The sequence below is a fragment of the Echiichthys vipera genome (genome assembly GCF_963691815.1).
Source record: "Echiichthys vipera genome assembly, chromosome: 15".
NCBI classification, from domain to species: Eukaryota; Metazoa; Chordata; class Actinopteri; order Perciformes; family Trachinidae; genus Echiichthys; species Echiichthys vipera.
In genome coordinates, this window is record NC_139840.1 from 22,466,654 (window position 1) to 22,487,486 (window position 20,833).

The following is a 20,833-nucleotide window of genomic DNA, read 5'->3' on the forward strand; positions in this document are numbered from 1 at the left end:
ATAGATCCAATGTATTGTTTGACATAGAAAAGCTCAAAGTTTGATGTAGGACTTTGGTTCGAATAACAAGAGCAAGATGTCCCGTCACAATCTACCAATGAATGCAGGCGACCACGTGATTTAGTGAGATTTTCACAGTATTTTTAGACGGTGTGGCTTGGGTGACGCCCCGTCTGCATCAGAAGGACATGAAACCACTTTAATGAAGTATTTGAAATAGGCTCTGGAGAGAGCTCTGGAGAGAGCACCGACTCAAACCGCAGCTAGGTCCGAGTCTTTGGTTGTTGTGCGTATGTGTGGGTGTTTGGGCTGGTGGTGGGCTGGGTGCACATATCTGCTGACATTCATGATCTTTACCACTTTAGCTGTGAATGTTTGCACCACATCCGCTTTCTCAAAGATAGTATTGACTGGTAAAGGTTATACCTGTCTTAAGGTAAATTTGCTGCCATTAGTCTGGACTTTTTAGACTCTTTTAAGCTTTAAAAACTCCACCACCCTGCCCCCGGCTTAACTGTGGACTACCACAGTGTTCATGTGAATTTAAACTTCTATATAAAGTCTGATTAGCAGTTAGATCTAAGCCAAAGCCTGTCTTTGTGAAACCAGCTCCAGATTGTGTAATAAAGCTGCTGCTGAGAACAACAGACAGTATTCTTCATGTCACGCTATAGTGTGACAGAGGTGTGTGCATACGCTGTGGCTGTGTTTGTAACTGCGTGCTTTCACATTGGACAGAGAAAAGCGAGTATTCCGCTCAGACGTGAGCTGCAGCTGCATGACAGAAAAAAAGTGTGAAAACCAGAAAAGCTTTTCCTGCCTCAGCCTTTCACACGCTCCTCTGCTGCTACAGCCTGCTGCACCTCCACCCCTCATTTAAACACACACACACACACACACACACACTGGTGCCTGTCCCAGAGGCAACATGGAGAGGGAGGGGATGCCGGTCCGGTCTATTTACTACGGGAGAATTGGAATCGAGGCCACGGAGAGGCTGCTGGAGAGGTTCGGACACGACGGCAGCTTTCTGCTGAGAGACAGCGAGACCGTGCAGGGGGCCTACTGTCTGTGCGTGAGGTGAGCTGAGGGTGGAGCGGCACAAAGACGCACCAAAGGGGACGTTTTTCATTCAGTGTTCTGGTGCATCGGGTGCACTGAGCATGTGTTATTTCTGTGGATTCATGATATTCCCAGTGGTTTACAGACATACACAGGTTTTTAACGAAAAAATGCACAAAAATTAGTAGAAAATTAGATCAGAATCAATCAAGTAAGTGTGACACATACAAGTAAGTGTGACTCAATTGAATTTACATACGCAGAAATAGACATACAGCTAAAAAACAAGGATAACAGAAATGAACTAGGGTATACATAAACATAAATAAATATTGTGTATAGATATAAGTATATACATACAAATCATAAACATGATAAAAGTGTAATGGTGCCGAGTGCAAAGGGTGCTGTGATAACTATGGGACTATTGACAGATGAGTTTACAGGTAAATAGACTGTCTTATAGTTTTATTTATTTATTTCTGCTGCATTTGTGTGTGTGAACAGTGAAATGATATTTTTCTATAATAATATTTTGAGTGATTATTATGAGATTTGTTCATTTTTAAATGCTTTTCATGGAAATAAGCATTTCATAATCATTCCAGCGGCAGTTTCAGACACAACACATTCCCATTATGTGAGACGAGAGTGAAGAGTAGTATTCCCACAAACGATACTTTTACTTTCACAATACAATCACTGATCTGAAACAAAACTGTCTATTTTGGTCTAAATGTATTTGAAGGTGCTGCAGATGTCTTTTTAAGGTGTTGCCATCAACACATTTTACTACAGTAAAACTCAACGTACAGCAGCACAAATAAAAACAAACAAAATGTGAACAATAAAACTATTTAAAGCACAAACAAATGGAGATGGACAGTGTGTTCACGTTGCTATAGTACGAAGCTAAAAACATGCACAATAATATGGTCACAGTGGTGGAAGAAGAATTAAAATATTTCGTTTTTTCAAAGTAGCAAAAGCCCACGACAACGAGAAAAATAATAAATATATATAAAAGTGCGGCATTCAGAAGATTATACTTAAGTCTTAGAAGCACTAAAAGTACCAAAAGTGAAAGTTCTCATTATACAAAATGGCTCCATTCTAAGTGTTAGAGTTGTAAATTTAATGAATAGGGTTTGTTTCTGATTCATTACGGTCAAAGCAGCATCGTGAATGTTGTCAATATGTCATTTTAACAACTGTATTTACTATTTTCATCTACGTTTGACAATCTTGGTCTGAAAACTAACTGTAGATAAACAGATAAATAGTGAAGTGGAAACAAAAACATCTGACATGTAGTAAAATAAGTAACAAAACGTTGTACTTGATGTACTTAGTTACATTCGTCCCACTGTATACTGGGGACTAATATACAAACTTGCTTCAAGTGGTTCAGCAAAAATACCTAAAAAGTCATTTTGGAATATAGATCATCTAGTAAGGATGAACCCTGGGCGCCTCCCCAGGGAGGTGTTCTAGGCACGTCCAGCTGGGAGGAGGCCTCGGGGAAGACCCAGGACCAGGTGGAGAGATTAGATCTCCACACTGGCCTGGGAACGCCTCAGGATCCCCCAGTTAGAGCTGGTTAATGTGGCCCGGGAAAGGGAAGTTTGGGGTCCTCTGCTAAAGCTGCTGCCCCCGAGACCTGACCCCGGATAAGAGGCTGAAGATGAGATGAGATGAGATGAGATTATAGTATGTTAAACTGATGAGGTAATAAGAATAACAGCCATCAAAGTCTTTGTTATTTCTCAAAATATGAGCAGAACGTGCTTGAAATAGGTGAATTCATTATACCACATTTTGAAAGACAAGCAGAGCGAATAGCTTGTGAAAAAGAGGAAAAAAGGCAAAATTGTGCAGAAAAAAACAAATGATAATATAATGTATCTTTGCTCCAGGGTGTCGAGACACACACAATTCACATTTAATCGTCGCATTGAAACCCGTGTGTTCACTTTCAAAGTTTCAGATTTTCACAGCGAATCATTCAAACTCTTGAAACTTTCTGTTTCGCAGGAAAGCACCGTTTGTGCACACCTACAGAGTTGTACGCTCCACTGACGGCTGGTGCCTTCAGGTGGGTGAACATCTCTGCACCACACACACACACACACACACACACACACACACACACACACACACACACACACACACACACACACACACACTATCACACACAACGCACACTTTCTTTAACGCACACGTTCTTTATTGATTTGTTATTCATTAAGTGTGTGTGTGTGTGTGTGTGTGTGTGTGTGTGTGTGTGTGTGTGTGTGTGTGTGTGTGTGTGTGTGTGTGTGTGTGATTAGCAGGATTCAGGAGTCAGACTGCAGCGTTTTAGGACTCTGGAAACGCTGATAGAGTGCTACAGAAGAGGTGCCCCCTCTGATGTCGGTATAGCCCCCCTCACAGAGCCTCTGGACAAAACACAGCTACAGTACACCAGCTCTGGACAAGGTAATACACACACTTGTTACACTGCAGTTCATACACTCACACGTGCACAAACAGAGTTCCTGTGCAGCGATGACATGTTTCAAGCCTAACACCTTTTCACTGGTGTCCTCCACAGAGTTTGTCTACATGGAAAGGTGCAACAGCAGCAGCTCGGTCTATTGAGGCCGTGCCTTTAGTGTGACATTAATCAGGTGGACACACAAGAATGGCAGAAACATGCAGAACGTGGCACAAGGATCCGTCTAATGTCTAAAAGATTGTTTCAGATTTATTTTCACCAGTATTTGTGGAAGGCCTCAGTATTAAGACTCTGGCCATCTGTGTGTATCATGATGTTTTGTGTCATATAAGAAAGAAATTTTTTACACATTCCTGGTATTGTCATGTTTCTGTCAACACAGACACCGAGCTGATGGGGTTTATATCTGAATGGGGAAGTCACACTTGAGTACAGTGACCTGCTTGACTTGTGTGGTTTGTCTGCATACATTTTATCACATTATCATATTAGGAAGTCACTGCAGCAGAGTCTAACAGTACAGGAATAGTAGCATGTGCATTTTTCTATTAATTCATGTTCTTCTCGGACGATATCTAACCTACAAGCTCATATTCACGTCTTATAATGAACGTATTGATCTCAATCTGATGTCGACAAAAGAAAAATGTGTGTCTGCTGGTTGGTCTTTAGGTTCAACCAGCAGCGTTACAGTCAATTCTCTTTGACTGTAACTGTAACTGTAAATATCTGTTGCAGATGTCTTATTTATCACACTTTGACACAGGCTCCACTTTCTGCAAACTTGAGTCTGAGCTCATATATTTCCGGTCTAAAGTATTCCACTCAACATGTTATGTGCACAAATACACTGCCACGACGGTTATAAACAACTCCGACCCTCGACTGTGGCCTCATAGGAAGCACTATTTGAGTTGACGTGGTTACTGTCAGAGCGCTGCAACAAGCCCCGTTCTCTTTTGCTTTATTAATTGCAACGGCTCTAAAATCTTCCAGTTTTGTCTCAACGTGTCAGTCTGTTTTACTGTGAACTGATGTCTCCTGTGCTTGAAAGTCACTTTGCTTTATGGTTAACTTTCATATCATTGTTTTCACACTTTATTTAATGCTAATTTGAGTCTTTTTTTTTTTAAATAAACGTTTTAACGGTTTTATCCGTATGCTTTATCTGTTATTTTTTCGGGTTATCTTAATGTTGAATTTTCACTTTTGCTGTTGTTTTATCCTTTGTAGTCTCCCATAAAAGCAGTGTGGGCTGCTCTCATTGGACCACCCTGTATGAATAAAGGATGAATACTTCAATTTCAAATGAGAACATGATAATATAGTGTATCAATCCACTTTATTTCACACCAAAAAAGGTTTTGTAGAAGCACTTTACAATTCAGCACCGGCTATAACCAGCTCAGGCAGAGCAACATTTAAAAGTGACTTTGTTTACATTATTATTTAATAAACTCGACAACCAAGCAGAGCATAACATTCCTTTATATGACATCTTTAGCGGCATTTTAGTTTTTTTTTTTTTTACATGTTTTAAAATATATCCACACGTGTTGAACAACCGTTCTGACTGGACTGAGCGACATAAAACCACACACTCTTTGCGCTAGTTGCAGAATGGAAATGTCGTATGAAAATGCGCCTGGCAGTGCACGGCGTAAGATGTCAGGTGTTTTATTTCATTTGAATGTGTCCTTCCCAGATTGCTTTATAATGTCTTTGCAGGCTTTTGCTCTGTGACCTCCACCTCTGAGATCTCCTCCACCGGCTCAGCTGACGGGGCAGAGTGGAAGAGCTGAAAATAACACCAAAATAAAACATACACATAAGTGTTTATGGTTTGGTGAGTGGTAAAATGTGTGTGTGTGTGTGTGTGTGTGTGTGTGTGTGTGTGTGTGTGTGTGTGTGTGTGTGTGTGTGTGTGTGTGTGTGTGAGTGTGTGTGTGTGTGTGTGTGTGTGTGTGTGTGTGTGTGTGTGTGAGGTGTGTGTGTGTGTGTAGGGGATTGCACTTACGTTGAATGTGTCATTTTTTTCAAGAAACTGTTTGTACTTTGCCGGGGGGCGAGGAATCGGAGGAAACAGAATCTTAGTCACCCTGAAACGCACACACACACACACATACACACACATACACACACACACACACACACACACACACACACACACACACACACACACACACACATACACACACACACACACACACACACACACACACATACACAAACACACACACACACACACACACACACACACACACACACACACACACACACATACACAAACACACACACACACACACACACACACACACAAACACACAGCCAAACTCAGCCTTAAGCACAAATGTCAATACACATTTTAAACTCTTTCTGCTGCCATTTCCATTGTATAAAATAATAATAATCCATATGCATTTTGTAGGGATGGGTGTGATTACTCATTATTACGAAGGAACTCGAGATTTTTTTTTCTTTTACGACGCAGAGCTGTGCCGCGCGTTGTTTACTTTCTGAGCTTTGCTTCGACGCTGTTAGCTGTCATACACTTAGTTGATCTGATCGGTTGATTTGACCCGTATGTTCGTGAAAGTCAGATGGTTTATCCAATCAGCAACCAGTGTTTTCGCCCCTTCCCAAAAGATCTCCAAACGAGTTCCCGTCTGAATATGTGAATTCCACTGGTGCACGGGAAATACAGCTGTTTTTTCAGGAGCTTATTATATATTTTATTCGATGTAGATAGAGATCGTTGATATCAAGACACATAAGATGCTTTCTAGAAATAGATTCCCCTCTTCGAGGAATCAATCGCCTGTCAAGTAACTCATGTGACCACTCAATCTAGGGAAATGTTGCTCATAGTCATCCTTTGTTTTAGAACTAATACTTGATCAAAACAAAAGTGAAACTGCCACTGAAAGAAGAAACAAAGCGTATCCTGACTGCACCACTACAAGACTTTTAAAGTGGTCAGTTTGTCGTACTGTTCAAAACAAATCAACTTGCTGTCTTTTGTCGAGCGTCTTGAAGTTTTGGTGTTTTTTCCACGTATTAAAAACAGGAGATGTAAGGTTAGACGGCAGTGGATGGGTCCCAAAACACAGGACTTTCACCTTGGTGAGCAGGGTTAGTTTCCCGTTACCGTTCATGTCGAGGACTTAGCTTAATCTATCCTAACCAAGGCGTTTTAATGCTTAACCCTAACATCACCGTTTGTACGCTAAAACCAGTCATGTAAGGGTAGTTTTGGTGTCTAAACATTACCAACACCTAAAGCAACTGTCGTGGTCGACTTCCGGGTCCGTCGCCATCTGGTGGTCGGCTACGGTTCACCATTTCATAAGATATCACACGAATTTTAGTGAAGAACTTTTCGAAGGGACCTGTTGATGAGAATACATTGTGGATGAAACAGACGTTCAAAAGTGTCGTCGTTGTGCGTCGGTATCAAACTCAGAGGTGGCTTCTCCTCAGGCGGAGCAGCTGAGCTTCGGCTCGCTGCTTCGCCAGGCCTGTCAGCGGTCTCACCTCAGCCCGTATCTCGCTTTGTGTCTCTTATTGTCTTTTATAATAGTAAACAACCTTTTTGAAAAGTTCACACATGGCACTTCAAGCTCCAAGCATCCAGCCAACCCCGATTTGTTTCTGATCTGGGGCTTTTGTTGGACAGCTCCAGAAAGCCATTGGGGTGTGCGGAAAATCATGGCTAAAGTCGAGGGTAGTGGGCGCACTGCATAAGTAATTCAGTTGGAGACAGAACAGTACCTCTGATAGCGCACCAGCAGCAGCAAAGCCAGGAGGATCATGGGTACTCCAAGTGAAATTGAGATGATCACCAGAGTGTTGAACTTGTGAACTGACACTGCTACAAACACACACACCAAAACAAACACACATAAACACAGATGCTGAAAACTGACCATAATTTGTAGATGATTTTAAAAAAGGTCAACCACTACAACACTCACTGACGACGTGACTCCAGTCACTCCACTGAGCAGAAGCTTGACATACATTCATCCTTCTCGACCTCATCCTCACTCTGTAGGTAGTGGCGGGATCTGGATTGGGCTCCGTATAAGACAGCCGGTCTGTAAAGTTTTTGGGTCTTTCCTGTTATTAAAAGATAAGTACTCACATTTATGTAATTTAGATTGTTATTCTTTATGTGCCCCATGAAATAATCCACTAAATCAACATATATATGGAATAATTCACATCCATATCCAAACACAAACCTACTGTACCTGGTCCCCCAAGTCCAGCTGGTATTCAAAGCATGAGGGGTTGGAGTCAATTCGACTGTGGGGCAGATCCCACGTCACCACCAGGCCTTCATCTTTGACTGATGCAGAGATGTTTTGGGGTGGAGACAGGACTTCTGTGGCCAACACAACCACAAAATTAAAATACTGTTTGCTGTTCTGTCCTTTCCCCCGGCCGATATTTGTTTCTGTCGACCGCACCCCGGCCTTTATTTGAGGAACTACAGTAAACGGGGGAAATTTAAATCTAATTTGGTATTCAATCATCAAACACACTCAACGGAATACACTGATAATAAACGTTAAATAAAAAATTCACTACTTTGGTCCAGACGGAAATATCTCAACAACAACTATTAAACGGATTGCCACAGACATTCATGGTGGCCAGAGGATGAATCCTAATGATGGTGGCATTACATGTACAGATATTCATGGATGCAGATCCTGGGGAGATGCGGGGGGGACACCCCCCTCAATCATGACATGAAAGTAGCAGAGGACTTTTTATTTTGAAGCACTTGGATGTGATAAAGTCGAGGGGAAGTATGCAAGAGCAATGGTTTCAATGTGCCAGAAAACAGTAAGAAGAAGTGATGTTGTGAATTTGTTTCAAGAGATGAAATAAATGCAGCAAAAGCTACAAATACATGCACAAATGAATAATAGGGTTGCTCTCATAAAAAACACAATTATCTAAGACTTAAGAGATTAAGATACCTAAGACATTAAGCCTCCTGTTATCCTTGGGGTCAATTACATTAACATTGTCATGATTCTTGTCATGGCAGCCCTCCCTTCTTTTTGTGTTGTGTTGTTTGTCATTCCCTGTCTGTCTGTGTGAGTGTGTGGGAGGAGTTTTGCATTTTTCCCTGATGACCCAGGTGCTGTTCATTTGCCATCAGAGCTCCCTCTGCCCCACCTCGCCACCAGATTGTTTCACCAGTTTGTGGTATACTGGGCTCCTCTGAGATTTTTGCTCTGCCTGTTTTTTTTTACCTTGTGTAGCTAACTCCTTTGTCCTCTCTGCCTGCCTCAGATTGCCCCTTGAGTTTTCTCTTCACCTGTGTATTTTTGCCACGAGGAACTTTGCACTTCCCCCACTTCAGTCAATCAAAGAATATTTGCCGTCTGTGTAAAGCAAATTTACAGTTAAAAGGCACAACTTCAGGTGCCAGGTCCATATTCCAACAGAAGGATCCAAGAGAAAAATCTGTAGCAAGCAGCTTACAGAATTAGGGACTACTGTCTGAAAATGTGTCTAGATCTGGTTGGGTTTACATGCGTTGCTTCCGCTTGCTTGCTTGATAGACTAGAGGAGGAGTTTGCCGTTGGCGTCACACTCAGGGCCTGTTTAGACGAAGTGGATCTAGAAAGGAAACACAAAAGTGGCGTTGCGTTCTCACTTTTTATTCTGTGTTTAGACGAGCGTCTTTGGGGGGAAATCTGCCTGCAAACGGTGATGCAAAAGTGTGTGAAATTCGATGTACTGTGCACGTCAGGTGGAGCTTGTGCATGCGTAGAAACTTCCTTCTAAGTCTCTACCTAATATTGGAGAAGCAGGTCACGTACAGTGTTCTGCAGCATGGTCTACTGCCTCGGCTCCAGCCAGGACACTTGAATGTCCGACTGATGGAAATAGTCAGACATGTTTGTTGTAGTTGTACCTGTACTCTGCACATGGAGGTTACGTAAACATGAACGCAACGTTAGCAGATCAGAGCACACTTTTGCGTTTTTACCCCTTTACACAGAAACACAACAGCTCATCGTTATTACGTTTTCCACTTGAGGGAGGTTTCACTTTTTTTTGCGTTTTTAAGCCCTAAGAACAACGTTGGCGTCTAAACAAAAGGCACAGCTGATAAAATATGTTGTCATTTTCACCAGCGAGCATTGTCTTGTAAACGGGGCCTTGAACTTGCCTCAAAACAAAAGCTGATTGGACGTTCGCTTTGCAAAGACTGATCTGCGAGTAAATTACAATGGAGCTCGCAAGATCAGCACGGTCTCATGAGGCTAGGGTGGGCCCCCACACTCCACTTTCTGCATCCTTGCCGACATGTATGGTTTATTAGACAGCAGCAACAAGAGGTTAACATTTGTAGTTGTAAGTGATTTGTTTCTATTTATCCACTAAGACTCAAGTCGAGAAAATATAAACAAAGGGCTATCTAGTGCATTATTTAAACAGCGGATGCAGCTGAATCCTGTGTTACCTAGCATGTCCACGTCGTATGAGGATGTGTAGACTGTCCACTGGTCGTGCAGGGATATGTTGAAGCGGAGGATAACATTTAACGTCTCATGCTCGTGCAGAATCAAAGACCGTGATCCAACGCTTTCTTCAGGCAAAAAGTTTGGAGAGTGAACTGTTCTATTATCATCACAGATGCTGGGGGAACAGACAGAGAAAGAGATCCCATTCAAAACAATGTATACATTTGTAGAGTTACTATATGCATTATGGGTAAGGTTAAACATTAATACCTGATACTGACAAAGAGCAGAGTATCCTTCTGCAAAGAGAATGACCAGGAGCAGTTGAGGATATTTGTTGGGTGAAGGTAGCACTGAAATCTACCCTCGACCTCGACTGCAGCCTCCTCTACATTATGTTCCTCCTGGATTGCAGGACTCTCTGCAAAGATCTGAAACAGTTCCACAAACATGGAGATAAACTGAATATAGAAATAAGAAACTGCGTCTGCTTTTATTGTGCCTGTGTGGCCTTTGGAAGTTAAACGTTAAAAGTTTGATTCTCACGTCGCCATGGTACTTTTCACCCTGACAGACATCTGGATGGTTGGCCTCCGTCTCTGCTAAAAGAATTGACAGCTTTTCCTTATTTGCTTGAAAACATTTTTCACTCAGAAGTTACGTTTTTAAAACCAGTTCACACACAAACCTAAGCTGAAAGTCCCACATGGAACCAAAGCTAAATGTTTGAATTAAACATAACAACTTTTGGTCAAACTAATATATTCTTTAAATCAATCATTACACACAATGCCTGCTTAAAATACTGTTTTTAAAAAAAGACATTTCACAATTTAACAACTCAAAAAGGATGTTTTTGGATGGAACACAACATCCATATACCAGGTTTGGACCTAGAGTCATGTTTCCATACTTTTAAAACTTAGAAATGCTGAAAACTTTACATGAAAATAAACACATGATCAACCAAAGAAAACGTATGGGTAGAAATATCTACAAACAAAATGAAATACTCAGAACTTCCCATTAAGTGCATTTGATTGTTTGCTTACTGAAGAATTGTGTAAAAGAGTTTCACACACAAATTAGAGATTCATAATTATCAAAGTAATCAGCATTCTGATCACAGGTATTTTCCTTTTTCCTGTTTTCAACACAGTTATCCAGTCTCTAGTCTTTCTATGAGATCTGTGTCAACTGCTTTGAAAAAGGGGAAACTAATGAAAAGGTGTTCAGACGTAAGAAAGTGATGACGATGATCAAGTGGATCTCAGTTTTATTAAGCAATCGAGAAAAACTGTGAAACACTTTGCACAGTCTCTTCTGCAGCACACAACACTTAATTCATCAACATTTTCTGGTATTTCCTCGATTACTGTAAACTGGGGAAGTGGAAACTATGACACCGCCATGATGAAGCAAGATATCCAAACATTTTTTACTCATCAAACTAGAGTCGTTGTGGGACATGTTTTAACTTTAATCTCCATGGATCGTTATTCATTAAGTGTGTGTGTGTGTGTGTGTGTGTGTGTGTGTGTGTGTGTGTGTGTGTGTGTGTGTGTGTGTGTGTGTGTGTGTGTTGTGTGTGTGTGTGTGTGCGTGTCTGTGTGTGTGTGTGTGTGTGTGTGTGTGTGTGGTGTGTGTGTGTGTGTGTGTGTGTGTGTGTGTGTGTGTGTGTGTGTGTGCGTGTGTGCGTGTCTGTGTGTGTGTGTGTGGGTGTGTGTGTGTGTGTGTGTGTGTGTGTGTGTGTGTGTGTGTGTGTGTGAGTCTGTGTGTGTGTGTGTGTGTGTGTGTGTGTGTGTGTGTGTGTGTGTGTGTGTGTGTGTAGTGTCAAAAGTTACCCACCAGTTTGTGAGGCACAAAAAAACAACAAACTGGTCCAAAGTATTGGATGGACAGGAAGCAGTTTCATAGCCAACCTGAGGGATTTATACACACACATGTTTGTTTAGGTCACTTCGGGGGACTATACTTCGACTTAAGCCCTATTTGGACGAATTTTACCTCAGGATATAACAAAACTAACTAAACAGTGATAACAGTGCTTCTTCAAGTGCCTCCATGCTAAAAACCAAACCCACAGTATAAAAAATGCACATAACGTATCCGCAGAGGTCCGTTCTCTGAATTTGATCCAATCGTACTCGCCTCTGGGAGCCGCCATCTTGCCAAACTTTGAGTCCTCCTCATTTCCCTTTTAACAAAAAAGTTTGTTGATGTGATGTTGGGAGGAGGGAGATACGTGTGTGTGGGTGACATTTACAGAATTAGCAACATTGGCACCACTGCCCGGGAGCTAGGCTAACAGAACACGTTTCTAGATAAACAGGACTGGGAGTCAATGTTGAGATTCAGGGAGGGAACTTTTTTTAATTTCTCTTGTCTCTAGCGGAGATTACATCGGCCCTGCCAGTCAAGTGCAGGCAGCGTTTATGATCTATGATTTAATCTGATACAGTACCGAGCTTATAGACTGTAAAACACCGAAACCCTCACAGCCCAAATCTTCCCGCTGCTCCAGATTAGCATCTAGTGTATGTGTCAAAGATAGTGTGCTATATTGCATGTCGTTGTGCATGTGCGGTTATTTAATTAGCATGACAGAGCTAACACATTGTGTTCCTAAACCATTTGTTGGTTCAGTGGACCAAAGAGCAAACCGTCCTCTCACTTACAGTAAAACCCCAGCACAAATGACTGCAGTGCAGGTCGAGATGACGGAGTTAGCATGCTAATCCTGACAACTAGCCTCCGACTAGAAGTGAGGGCCAGAGGCTAACTGTCACTCAAGAGGCTGCGCCCCTAATTATTCATAAACTTTAACCTCCAATAAAATTAAAACTAGCCTGGTACAAAAAAGAATCAATCAAAGTCTAACAAGATGGCGGCTACCAGAGGCGAGTATGATTGGATCAAGTTGAGAGAACAGACCTTGATGAAGATGCTACATCCATTTTTTATACAGTCTATGGGTGATACATAGTTCCTGTGTTTATTTTTAAGCATGGAGGTACTTGAAGAAGCACTGTTATCACTGTTTTTTAGATAATGAATTCCGTTCTTTAGCTTTGTGTTTAGTTAGTTTTGTTATACCCTGAGGTAAATTATTACTGTCAGTGTTGTCATGGAGATATGACCTTAACATAAAGACTCAAATGGATTTTTGTTCCAGACCTGATATGACAGAATATCTACAAACATTTTCCAGAGGGTCGTGTTTGGATGGGATTAGTTTTACCTGAGGTATTTTTCCGGATCATCTTAGAAGGTAAAAATCAACATTAATTTTACTGACATTCTCCGTAATAATTACTGACATGGCCCATTGGACGGGACTAAGATCCCCGATCCGGTGAAAATGACCTTATCCCACATCCCCAAGTAAAACTAATCCCGTCCGAATAGGGCTTTATATTAATTTCTTGGAGCCTTAACCTAACCATAAATACTAATTGTCTTACCCTAACCCTGACCTTAACCTAGCTTTACCCTGCCTACTGAACCCAAACAAAATCAGCTTTCCCACAACTTTTGTCCTGTGTAAGCTGTCCTCTAATAGCTTGTGTTTAGTCTGAACTGTGTCCCCAAAAGTAGCCTAAGTTAGGAATTCACACACACACACACACACACACACACACGCACGCACACACACACACACACACGCACGCACACACACACACACATACACACACACACACACACACACACACACACATTCCACGGAGAAGCTGTCATATCAGTCCCCACTTAGTGATTTCCTGGCTGTTCATACTTCTCCATTTCTTTTAAAATGCTTAAGGTCAGTGACTAACATAAATATGAAATATCAATGGGCGAATAATCAAATACAATCAAGCTTTTCTTCATTAGAGTCTTAACTCTCCTCTCTATCAGCCTACATTTACTGTATTTATGTGTCTTAACAACATACACATTTCCACTGCCTACAAAATCTTTTATATTTTCACCAATAACCATAAAAAAAAGGTACCTTTATTTTTGCTTAAACACGGCTAAACTCTCAAAAATAATAAAGGGATACAGAAGAAATGACATTATAGTACCAAGAAACCCTTACCTCCCGCCGTCCCTCCACCTCTGACTGTCGGTGCTCTCAGTGACTGAAGACTTGAGACATTTCTGGGGAAAGAAGAAGCATGACATCACATACTGTACAAGGTTCAGGAAACAATGGGTTTCTTCCTGTTTTTTAATTTGCATTTCATACACACACTGCAAGATCAAGCGACCTCACACACTCTGCCCTTTTCTCCTTACATCTATATACACTAAAATACTAAGAACAAAGACTCAGTTGAGCTTTTCTTTTAATAAAATTGGTAAATTAAAAGGAAGAGAAGTAACCACATCCAAAAGATCTTAAATATTCTCTTAAAGTGCAAACTCTCTTCTTTTTTTTTTAAAGTAACCGAATAAATAACTTAAATAGATAAAACTTAATGAATCAAACTTAAACTTAAAGGTTGAATATGTAAAATCTTCATGAAAAGCTATATTTTTAGAAAAAATAATACACCCATGGGGCGTTTTGAGGTACAGAATGAAAGTATTGCTTTTCCATTAAAAAATATATATTTAGTCTGAATTAATATTTAAATTTTCTTTTTTACGGGTTTGACAATGACTTTCTGTCAAGTTCTGCCAGGGTTGTCTGTTGTTGGGTGCAGCTACTGTAGGCTGGTACTGGGTGAGTTTTCCAAACCTTTCAGCTGCTTATTTGTCCCAGCAGCTGAGTGACCGGAGACGGGCAAAAAAACAGAGTCAGTATAGGCCAAGCAGTCACTCCATGGACTGAGATAAAGGAGTTCAATGGCATTAAAATGTACGCCGAAATGAGTACCTTTCTCCTTGATCGGTAAGCTAACTTTCATGTTTTCTTAGCTGTAATGGCTAACGCTAACTGTCAGTCAAACTCCTCTGCAATACTGAGCCCCAACCTGGCAACCTGAGGCGTTTTGTTGTTGCGACTACGATCTTGAGACACTAGATGACCGATGTGTCTGCTTATTCTCCGTATTCAACCTTTGAATAAAACTGGTAATATTAAAAGAGGTTGTAGAGTGATTCATTTTTTCTTTTGTAAAGTTAAAGACTTAAAAACACCTTAAATAATCGTGCAGGTGCTGCCCGTCGACTGCTGTGTCACGGACAACAAAACGTAGTTCCCTGACCGGGAATCGAACCCGGGCCGCGGCGGTGAGAGCGCCGAATCCTAACCACTAGACCACCAGGGACTGTTGGCATGTGAAGAAAATACTAGTCTCGGAGTACACTCCTGCACTTCCACTGTCCTTCGCTTCTATTCGCGATCCAATGGGGAAGTACTACACTACCCACAATCCTAAGTATCTCAGCGACGTCTCCGATTGGTGGACCTTGCTGTTACCATGGAAATGGTGATCGTCCTGCGAGCCCGCGAACTGCTACTTCCGCTGAGCTCTGTGTTGTTTGTGTACACGGGCTTGAACCTGTGGCTTTTCTTCAGTTTTCCGAATTTGTTTTTATGCCGAATGAAATGTTTTATGGTCAGAATTCATCTCGTAGCTGGTTGGCTCAGTCCCGGGACTTTAAACTCTTAATATAAGGACTTTCTGAAAAGACAATGGAGTAAATGAATGGGGACTGGGGAGAATTGTTTCCGGGACTTCGAGCTTGAAAGCGAAAGCATTAAAAACTGCTGCGGACGAAGCCAGGGCGAATAACAGACACTGTCCAAGACTTTCCTGACAGTAAGTGACCTCAACTTTATTTAATTACACTCTATTGTTGCAGCTGTGTTTACAAGTATAGTAGCTATTTTGCGGTAAACCTGTGAATATTTTCGTCTGTCCAGGGCTTCGATAGTACTTTTCAGGCCGTTATCCAGTGGTGATAAAAAAAATGTGCTCACCACACTGTAGAAAAACTCAGTCAAGGTCCTGCATTCAGATGTTGCTTAAAAGTAAAAGTACAAAGGTTGATGTACTTAAAGTGCAAAATTGTGCAGAATTGCCTGTATCAGAACAATATTGTATAAGATTATAATTATTGAGAGATTAATGGCATTGCAGTATTTTTATTTACTTTCTGCTGAGTAGCTTAATGGCTCTTGATTGTTAGAGTGCTATTACAATTAGAGCACGACCAATATGGGATTTATGAGAGCAATACCGATACCAATGCTGAGTTTATTTTTAATGATTTTAGAGATAAAATGTCCACATATTATCGATACAGCAGCTGCTACACTACATTTTTGGGCTGGAATGAAAATAGACCTTTTTTTTATGTGGATTGAGCCCGATATGTATATTTAGTATCAGTCAATTGCTGACCATTAAAATAAAAATGAAATATAAACAGAATAAATAGCTATAGGACACCATTTTAATTCACTCCAATCATAGTTTTCTGCATTATATTTTCATATCAGTGCATATTGAAAAACATATATTCCAATACTGTCTGTGATAGGTTAATATATATCTGTATCCAATTCAAATATGTTAGAAAAATCTTTCAGCTTTCACAGTTTGGCTCTATGAACCCAAACCCCCAGTATCGTATACTTGTGTATTTTACAGTACTTAGTTGTTTTTGTCTCTATTTCTCAATGTCAGGTTCAACATGTCAGCCAGAGACACGGTGAGACAAAATAAGATGTCCATTGTGACGATTTTGTGTGGAGACCGCAAGCTAATCCTCAACAAAGTTCATGAGCGTAACCTGATTACTATGCGGGAGTACAACAAGCTTAACAGCATCAACAAAGAAGATGATGAAGGCCACGTCATTGAGATGGTGGATAAGATCATGAACAAAGGAGAGGAGCGCTGCAAAGACTTCCTCAACCTCCTGCAAACTGATGACAGCATTAAAGCAACTTACCCTGAGCTGGAGAATATACTCTCAAATGACACCTGCCTTTTACCTGCGCCTGTCCAAGCTTGTCCCGTAGATGACAGCGGTATGTTCGCTTGGATAGTTTTGGTGCAGAAATGACAAATACCAGCCTAACGTGCATTTCAAATGAAGTTAACCTCAAGACTTCTCTGTTTGGAGGTGTCACTTTGTTTCCCTCTGATTTCCTCAGATGTTCTGCCACCAGAGAGCAAGATGCAAAAGGAGGTGAGGTTTTCACCTAATATTTTAATAGCACACTATGTAACGAGACATGCTTATTATCTTGTATTAACATATAGAATATCAGCTCTGTAATAATGTGATACATCATAAGATTTCAACCACTAAAGAAAAGTAGAGGTACCTGCTAAGTAAAAGTCTTAGCATAAAATCAGGGGGAATTGCACATTCATTTTATTTAATTTTTTTATTTATTAAATACATCTGGACGATGCACATTAACGAACATAAACAACAGTACACATAAATGTTCCAGATTGTAGCCAGGGGGCTAATTTCCACCTGTAGATCATTAGGCACTATTCAGCACCCCTGCCAGGAAATGCACCCCTCGCATTATAGGTGATATTCTGGATCAGAAGGCTGTTGTTTCCACCTAAAGGAGTAGTTTATATACAGCTAACCCACAACGGTCAGAACATTGGTTACTTACAGTCTTTAAACTATTTTTAAAGAGTTTAAAATCACAAACTTGGGTAATAGTGAACACAAAACAACACCTTTTTGTATATTCTGTGCAAATATAATAATTACAAAATGAATGAAATGGATCTTTTGAGCAAGTTGAATGTATTTGACTCAGCGTTTCCTAAATATAATCCCAGCTTTTCTTGCATTTCATAGGTTCAAAAGTGTGTGCTTTTAATTGGGTTACCTGTATATAAGATACAAACAACAGCCTTCTGATCCAGAATATCACCTATAATGTGAGGGGGTGCATTTCACAGCAGGAGTGCTGAATACGGCACAACACCGGCTCTGTTAGGCAGGTTGTTAGGCAAATCAAACAATGTTTCAAATTTGCTATAAAAAGCAGAGAGAGATAGAAAGAGAGAAAAAGACAAACAGAACAAGTCATTAGTAAATGTTCAAGCAAAGACACAATTCATTATGGCAGCATACCATTAGAGGTGGTTGCATGTTTGGTTAGCTTTAAGCCACACCTTTACTCGGCTCTTAAAGGAGCCAGAGTGGGACGTTCCCTAGTAGTTGGGGTAGTGTGTTCAATACCTCCCTACCTTTGAACGATGTATTGTGCATTATTGCTAGGGAGGTTTTTCTGAAAGGAACCTCACAGTCCCTGTTTACAACGGCTCACGTGGTCCAAGTCTGTCTGTATTTAATAAACTCAGGCCATGTGGTACTTTATAAATTAAGCATATAGAGGAAAATTTACAAAAAATGTTAAAACTCAGTAAGTTATATTTCTCTAAGATGTTGTAATTAACATTACTGCAAATGTGCTGTTGTTAGCCAAAAATGCTAGTGTTCAGTTGTCAACTTGGCCAATAAAACAACAGATAACATTCAAAACAAAACACGGACACGTGAACAGGTTAAAAAGCTAGGAAAAAAAAGGGTAAAAGGCATCCAATTAATACTAAACAGTGTTCAGCAGTTAAAACATGACCATTTAAAATCATTACATCACAGAAGAGCCAAGCAAACGAGAGCCATGCCGACAGTTTCAAGGTTATTTTCTAACGTTTGATAAGAGTCTCTATGCCGTTTATTTAACAGAAAGATGTTACAACTGTTGTTTTCAGGACACGCAGTATGAGTTGAACAGCCGGCCAACCGGCCTCTGCGTCATCATAAACAACGAGAATTTCATGTACAACCCTAAAAGAACAGGAACCAACAAAGATGCTGGTATGTTACCGAACAGACAGAATCACAGTTTTGAACTATTGTCCTGCCATTGTCCCAAACGTGGTATAAGCTTAACTATGGTTTGTTTTTATTAAATTTCCTGCAGAAAGTTTGGCAGAGGTGTTCAGCTGGCTGGGGTTCAGAGCGCTGATGTGTAAAGACCAAAGCAAGGACCAGATGGATCGTGCACTGAAATGCTTTGCTTCTGAGAGCGCCCTCTCTCAGCTGCAGGAGTTCAATGTTCAGGAGTGGTCTGACGGCGGATTCACTGATCTTCAAAAGGCTCCTGAGCACGGCGATGCCTTCGTCTGCTGTATTCTGAGTCACGGAGAGAAGGGTACAGTCCTGGGAGCTGATGGTCAGCCCCTCTCCATTAAACAAATAACTAGAACTTTCAAGGCCACCAACAAATCAAGCCTCACCGGTAAACCCAAAGTGTTCCTGATCCAGGCCTGCCAGGGAACACAGATGCAGCGTGGAGTGTTATTCGAAGATCTGGAGGCTGATGGTTCTCACTGGGCATCCATTCCTGAAGAAGCAGATGTTCTGGTGGCCGTTTCCACTGTTGAAGATCATGTGGCATTAAGACACCCACGAGACGGGAGCTGGTTCATCCAATCTGTGTGTCAGCAGCTAAAGGAGCACTGTCCGAGGTAAAGTTAGTCCTTTGGCTTGAAATTAGGGACAGGCGTTTTAAGTCATTTCAATATTCGAATACTCGCATTACATGACAAACGAGTACTCGGGAGGTCTGGTTTGGTCCGTCATGGAAACAATATATATTAATAGTCTTAATATCACAAACTAACCAAATTCTTTAAAGCAAGTGTTTTGGCGCCTTTAACGTCCAGATATGAATGTAAGACAGGTTCCTGTTGATATGAGTCACTAACTCTTATCTTCCTGTGAACACTTGGAAGGGGTCTGTGTTTCTGGTTATGCATCGATTCCGTTTTGTGCTTTTAAAATAATTTCAAGAGTGTTATGGGGAGCGAGCGGAGAGCAGAAACAGTCTCTCACCAGGCATTGGTTCACGGAGATGAGAGAGAGGACACCATCTGCCTTGATGGCCACTAACCTACTGTTTTTCGCTGTGGATAAGTTTTGTGGAAGGCGAAGGCTTCCGCGAGCAGATTACTGTTATCGTGTGCAAGCCGTCACGGCAAACAACAGCAAAAAAGGATGGAGAAAATGTATCTGTGCGGCAACACTAAGGGCTGATTTGGAACATGTCGGAAAAGGCAACAGCAGTGCCTCGCCGCTGTGGAGAGAATTGATCCCCACGTAACATGTTTAGGGGGGCCTCACTCTATTATAGCCGACGCAGCGCGAATAGTGAACCGTTACTCGAATTGTGGCGTCAACAACGAGTACTCCAGTAATCGTGCCCGTCCTTACTTGAAAAATCCACAATATTCTTTATTTTGTAGATATGATGATATGATGATTACCATGTGGTGTATACTGTACACGTGACTTAATAATGTTGTGCCCTGATAATGATAGTAATATGTCCTTTATATTGTTTCAGGAGGGAAAATATTCTCACCATTCTCTCCAGAGTGAACGATGAAGTAAGCCAGAAAGAGGGGGGAAAGAAAAACGGTGAAGTAAAACAGATGCCTGAAGTAAGGTTCACCATGGGGAAGGACCTTGTGTTTTCTCCGCAACACAGATGAAGATGAACGACCAAAAATCATGCAAACACATTATACTTCTCTGTCTTCATTAGGGGTGTATAATTAACTCAGGGGAAGGGTTTTATGAAAATGTACTCTGTCTTTTTTTATTATCATTGTAAACATTATATTTTTAAATCATCATTTGATTTGTGTGACAGAGTATATCTTTTATTGCCTTTTATCTGAAAGTTTTCCTAAAGCAATACCTTTTTTAAAAAAAAAACATTTGTACGGCATACACACAACCACGATACAGCATTAGTACATAATATAAAAAATGTAAAATATGCCAAAAGGATTAC

General features: G+C 40.9%; 3 protein-coding genes across 4 annotated transcripts; 2 read left to right on the plus strand and 1 right to left on the minus strand.

Annotated features, from left to right (window-relative positions):
• Nucleotides 1-838: 838 nt before the first annotated feature.
• Nucleotides 839-4,547, plus strand: LOC310958000 (SH2 domain-containing protein 1A-like). 2 transcript variants are annotated; one of them, XM_083928774.1, is made up of 4 exons: nucleotides 839-1,080; nucleotides 3,097-3,157; nucleotides 3,393-3,540; nucleotides 3,656-4,547. In XM_083928774.1, exons 1-4 carry the CDS (start codon nucleotides 929-931, stop codon nucleotides 3,700-3,702), a joined length of 408 nt encoding a protein of 135 aa, XP_083784900.1. In that variant the 5' UTR covers nucleotides 839-928; the 3' UTR covers nucleotides 3,703-4,547. The 2 variants fall into 2 exon arrangements, with proteins under 2 accessions (XP_083784900.1, XP_083784901.1); XM_083928775.1 differs by having other exon boundaries at nucleotides 3,396-3,540.
• Nucleotides 4,548-4,954: 407 nt separating this feature from the next.
• LOC310958001 (interleukin-5 receptor subunit alpha-like) lies at nucleotides 4,955-14,155 on the minus strand. The gene is made up of 9 exons (XM_083928776.1): nucleotides 14,132-14,155; nucleotides 10,597-10,652; nucleotides 10,321-10,481; nucleotides 10,050-10,225; nucleotides 7,813-7,946; nucleotides 7,534-7,678; nucleotides 7,331-7,430; nucleotides 5,577-5,658; nucleotides 4,955-5,357 (listed from the first exon to the last, which is right to left on the minus strand). Exons 4-9 carry the CDS (start codon nucleotides 10,054-10,056, stop codon nucleotides 5,271-5,273), a joined length of 555 nt encoding a protein of 184 aa, XP_083784902.1. The 5' UTR covers nucleotides 10,057-10,225; nucleotides 10,321-10,481; nucleotides 10,597-10,652; nucleotides 14,132-14,155; the 3' UTR covers nucleotides 4,955-5,270.
• Nucleotides 14,156-15,762: 1,607 nt separating this feature from the next.
• On the plus strand, nucleotides 15,763-20,528 carry LOC310958211 (caspase-3-like; the record flags this gene model as incomplete). The annotated part of the gene is made up of 6 exons (XM_083929059.1): nucleotides 15,763-15,803; nucleotides 16,674-17,020; nucleotides 17,147-17,181; nucleotides 18,744-18,849; nucleotides 18,956-19,502; nucleotides 20,381-20,528. The coding sequence occupies exons 2-6, from the start codon at nucleotides 16,681-16,683 to the stop codon at nucleotides 20,526-20,528; spliced, it is 1,176 nt and encodes a 391-aa protein (XP_083785185.1). The 5' UTR covers nucleotides 15,763-15,803; nucleotides 16,674-16,680.
• Nucleotides 20,529-20,833: the final 305 nt, after the last annotated feature.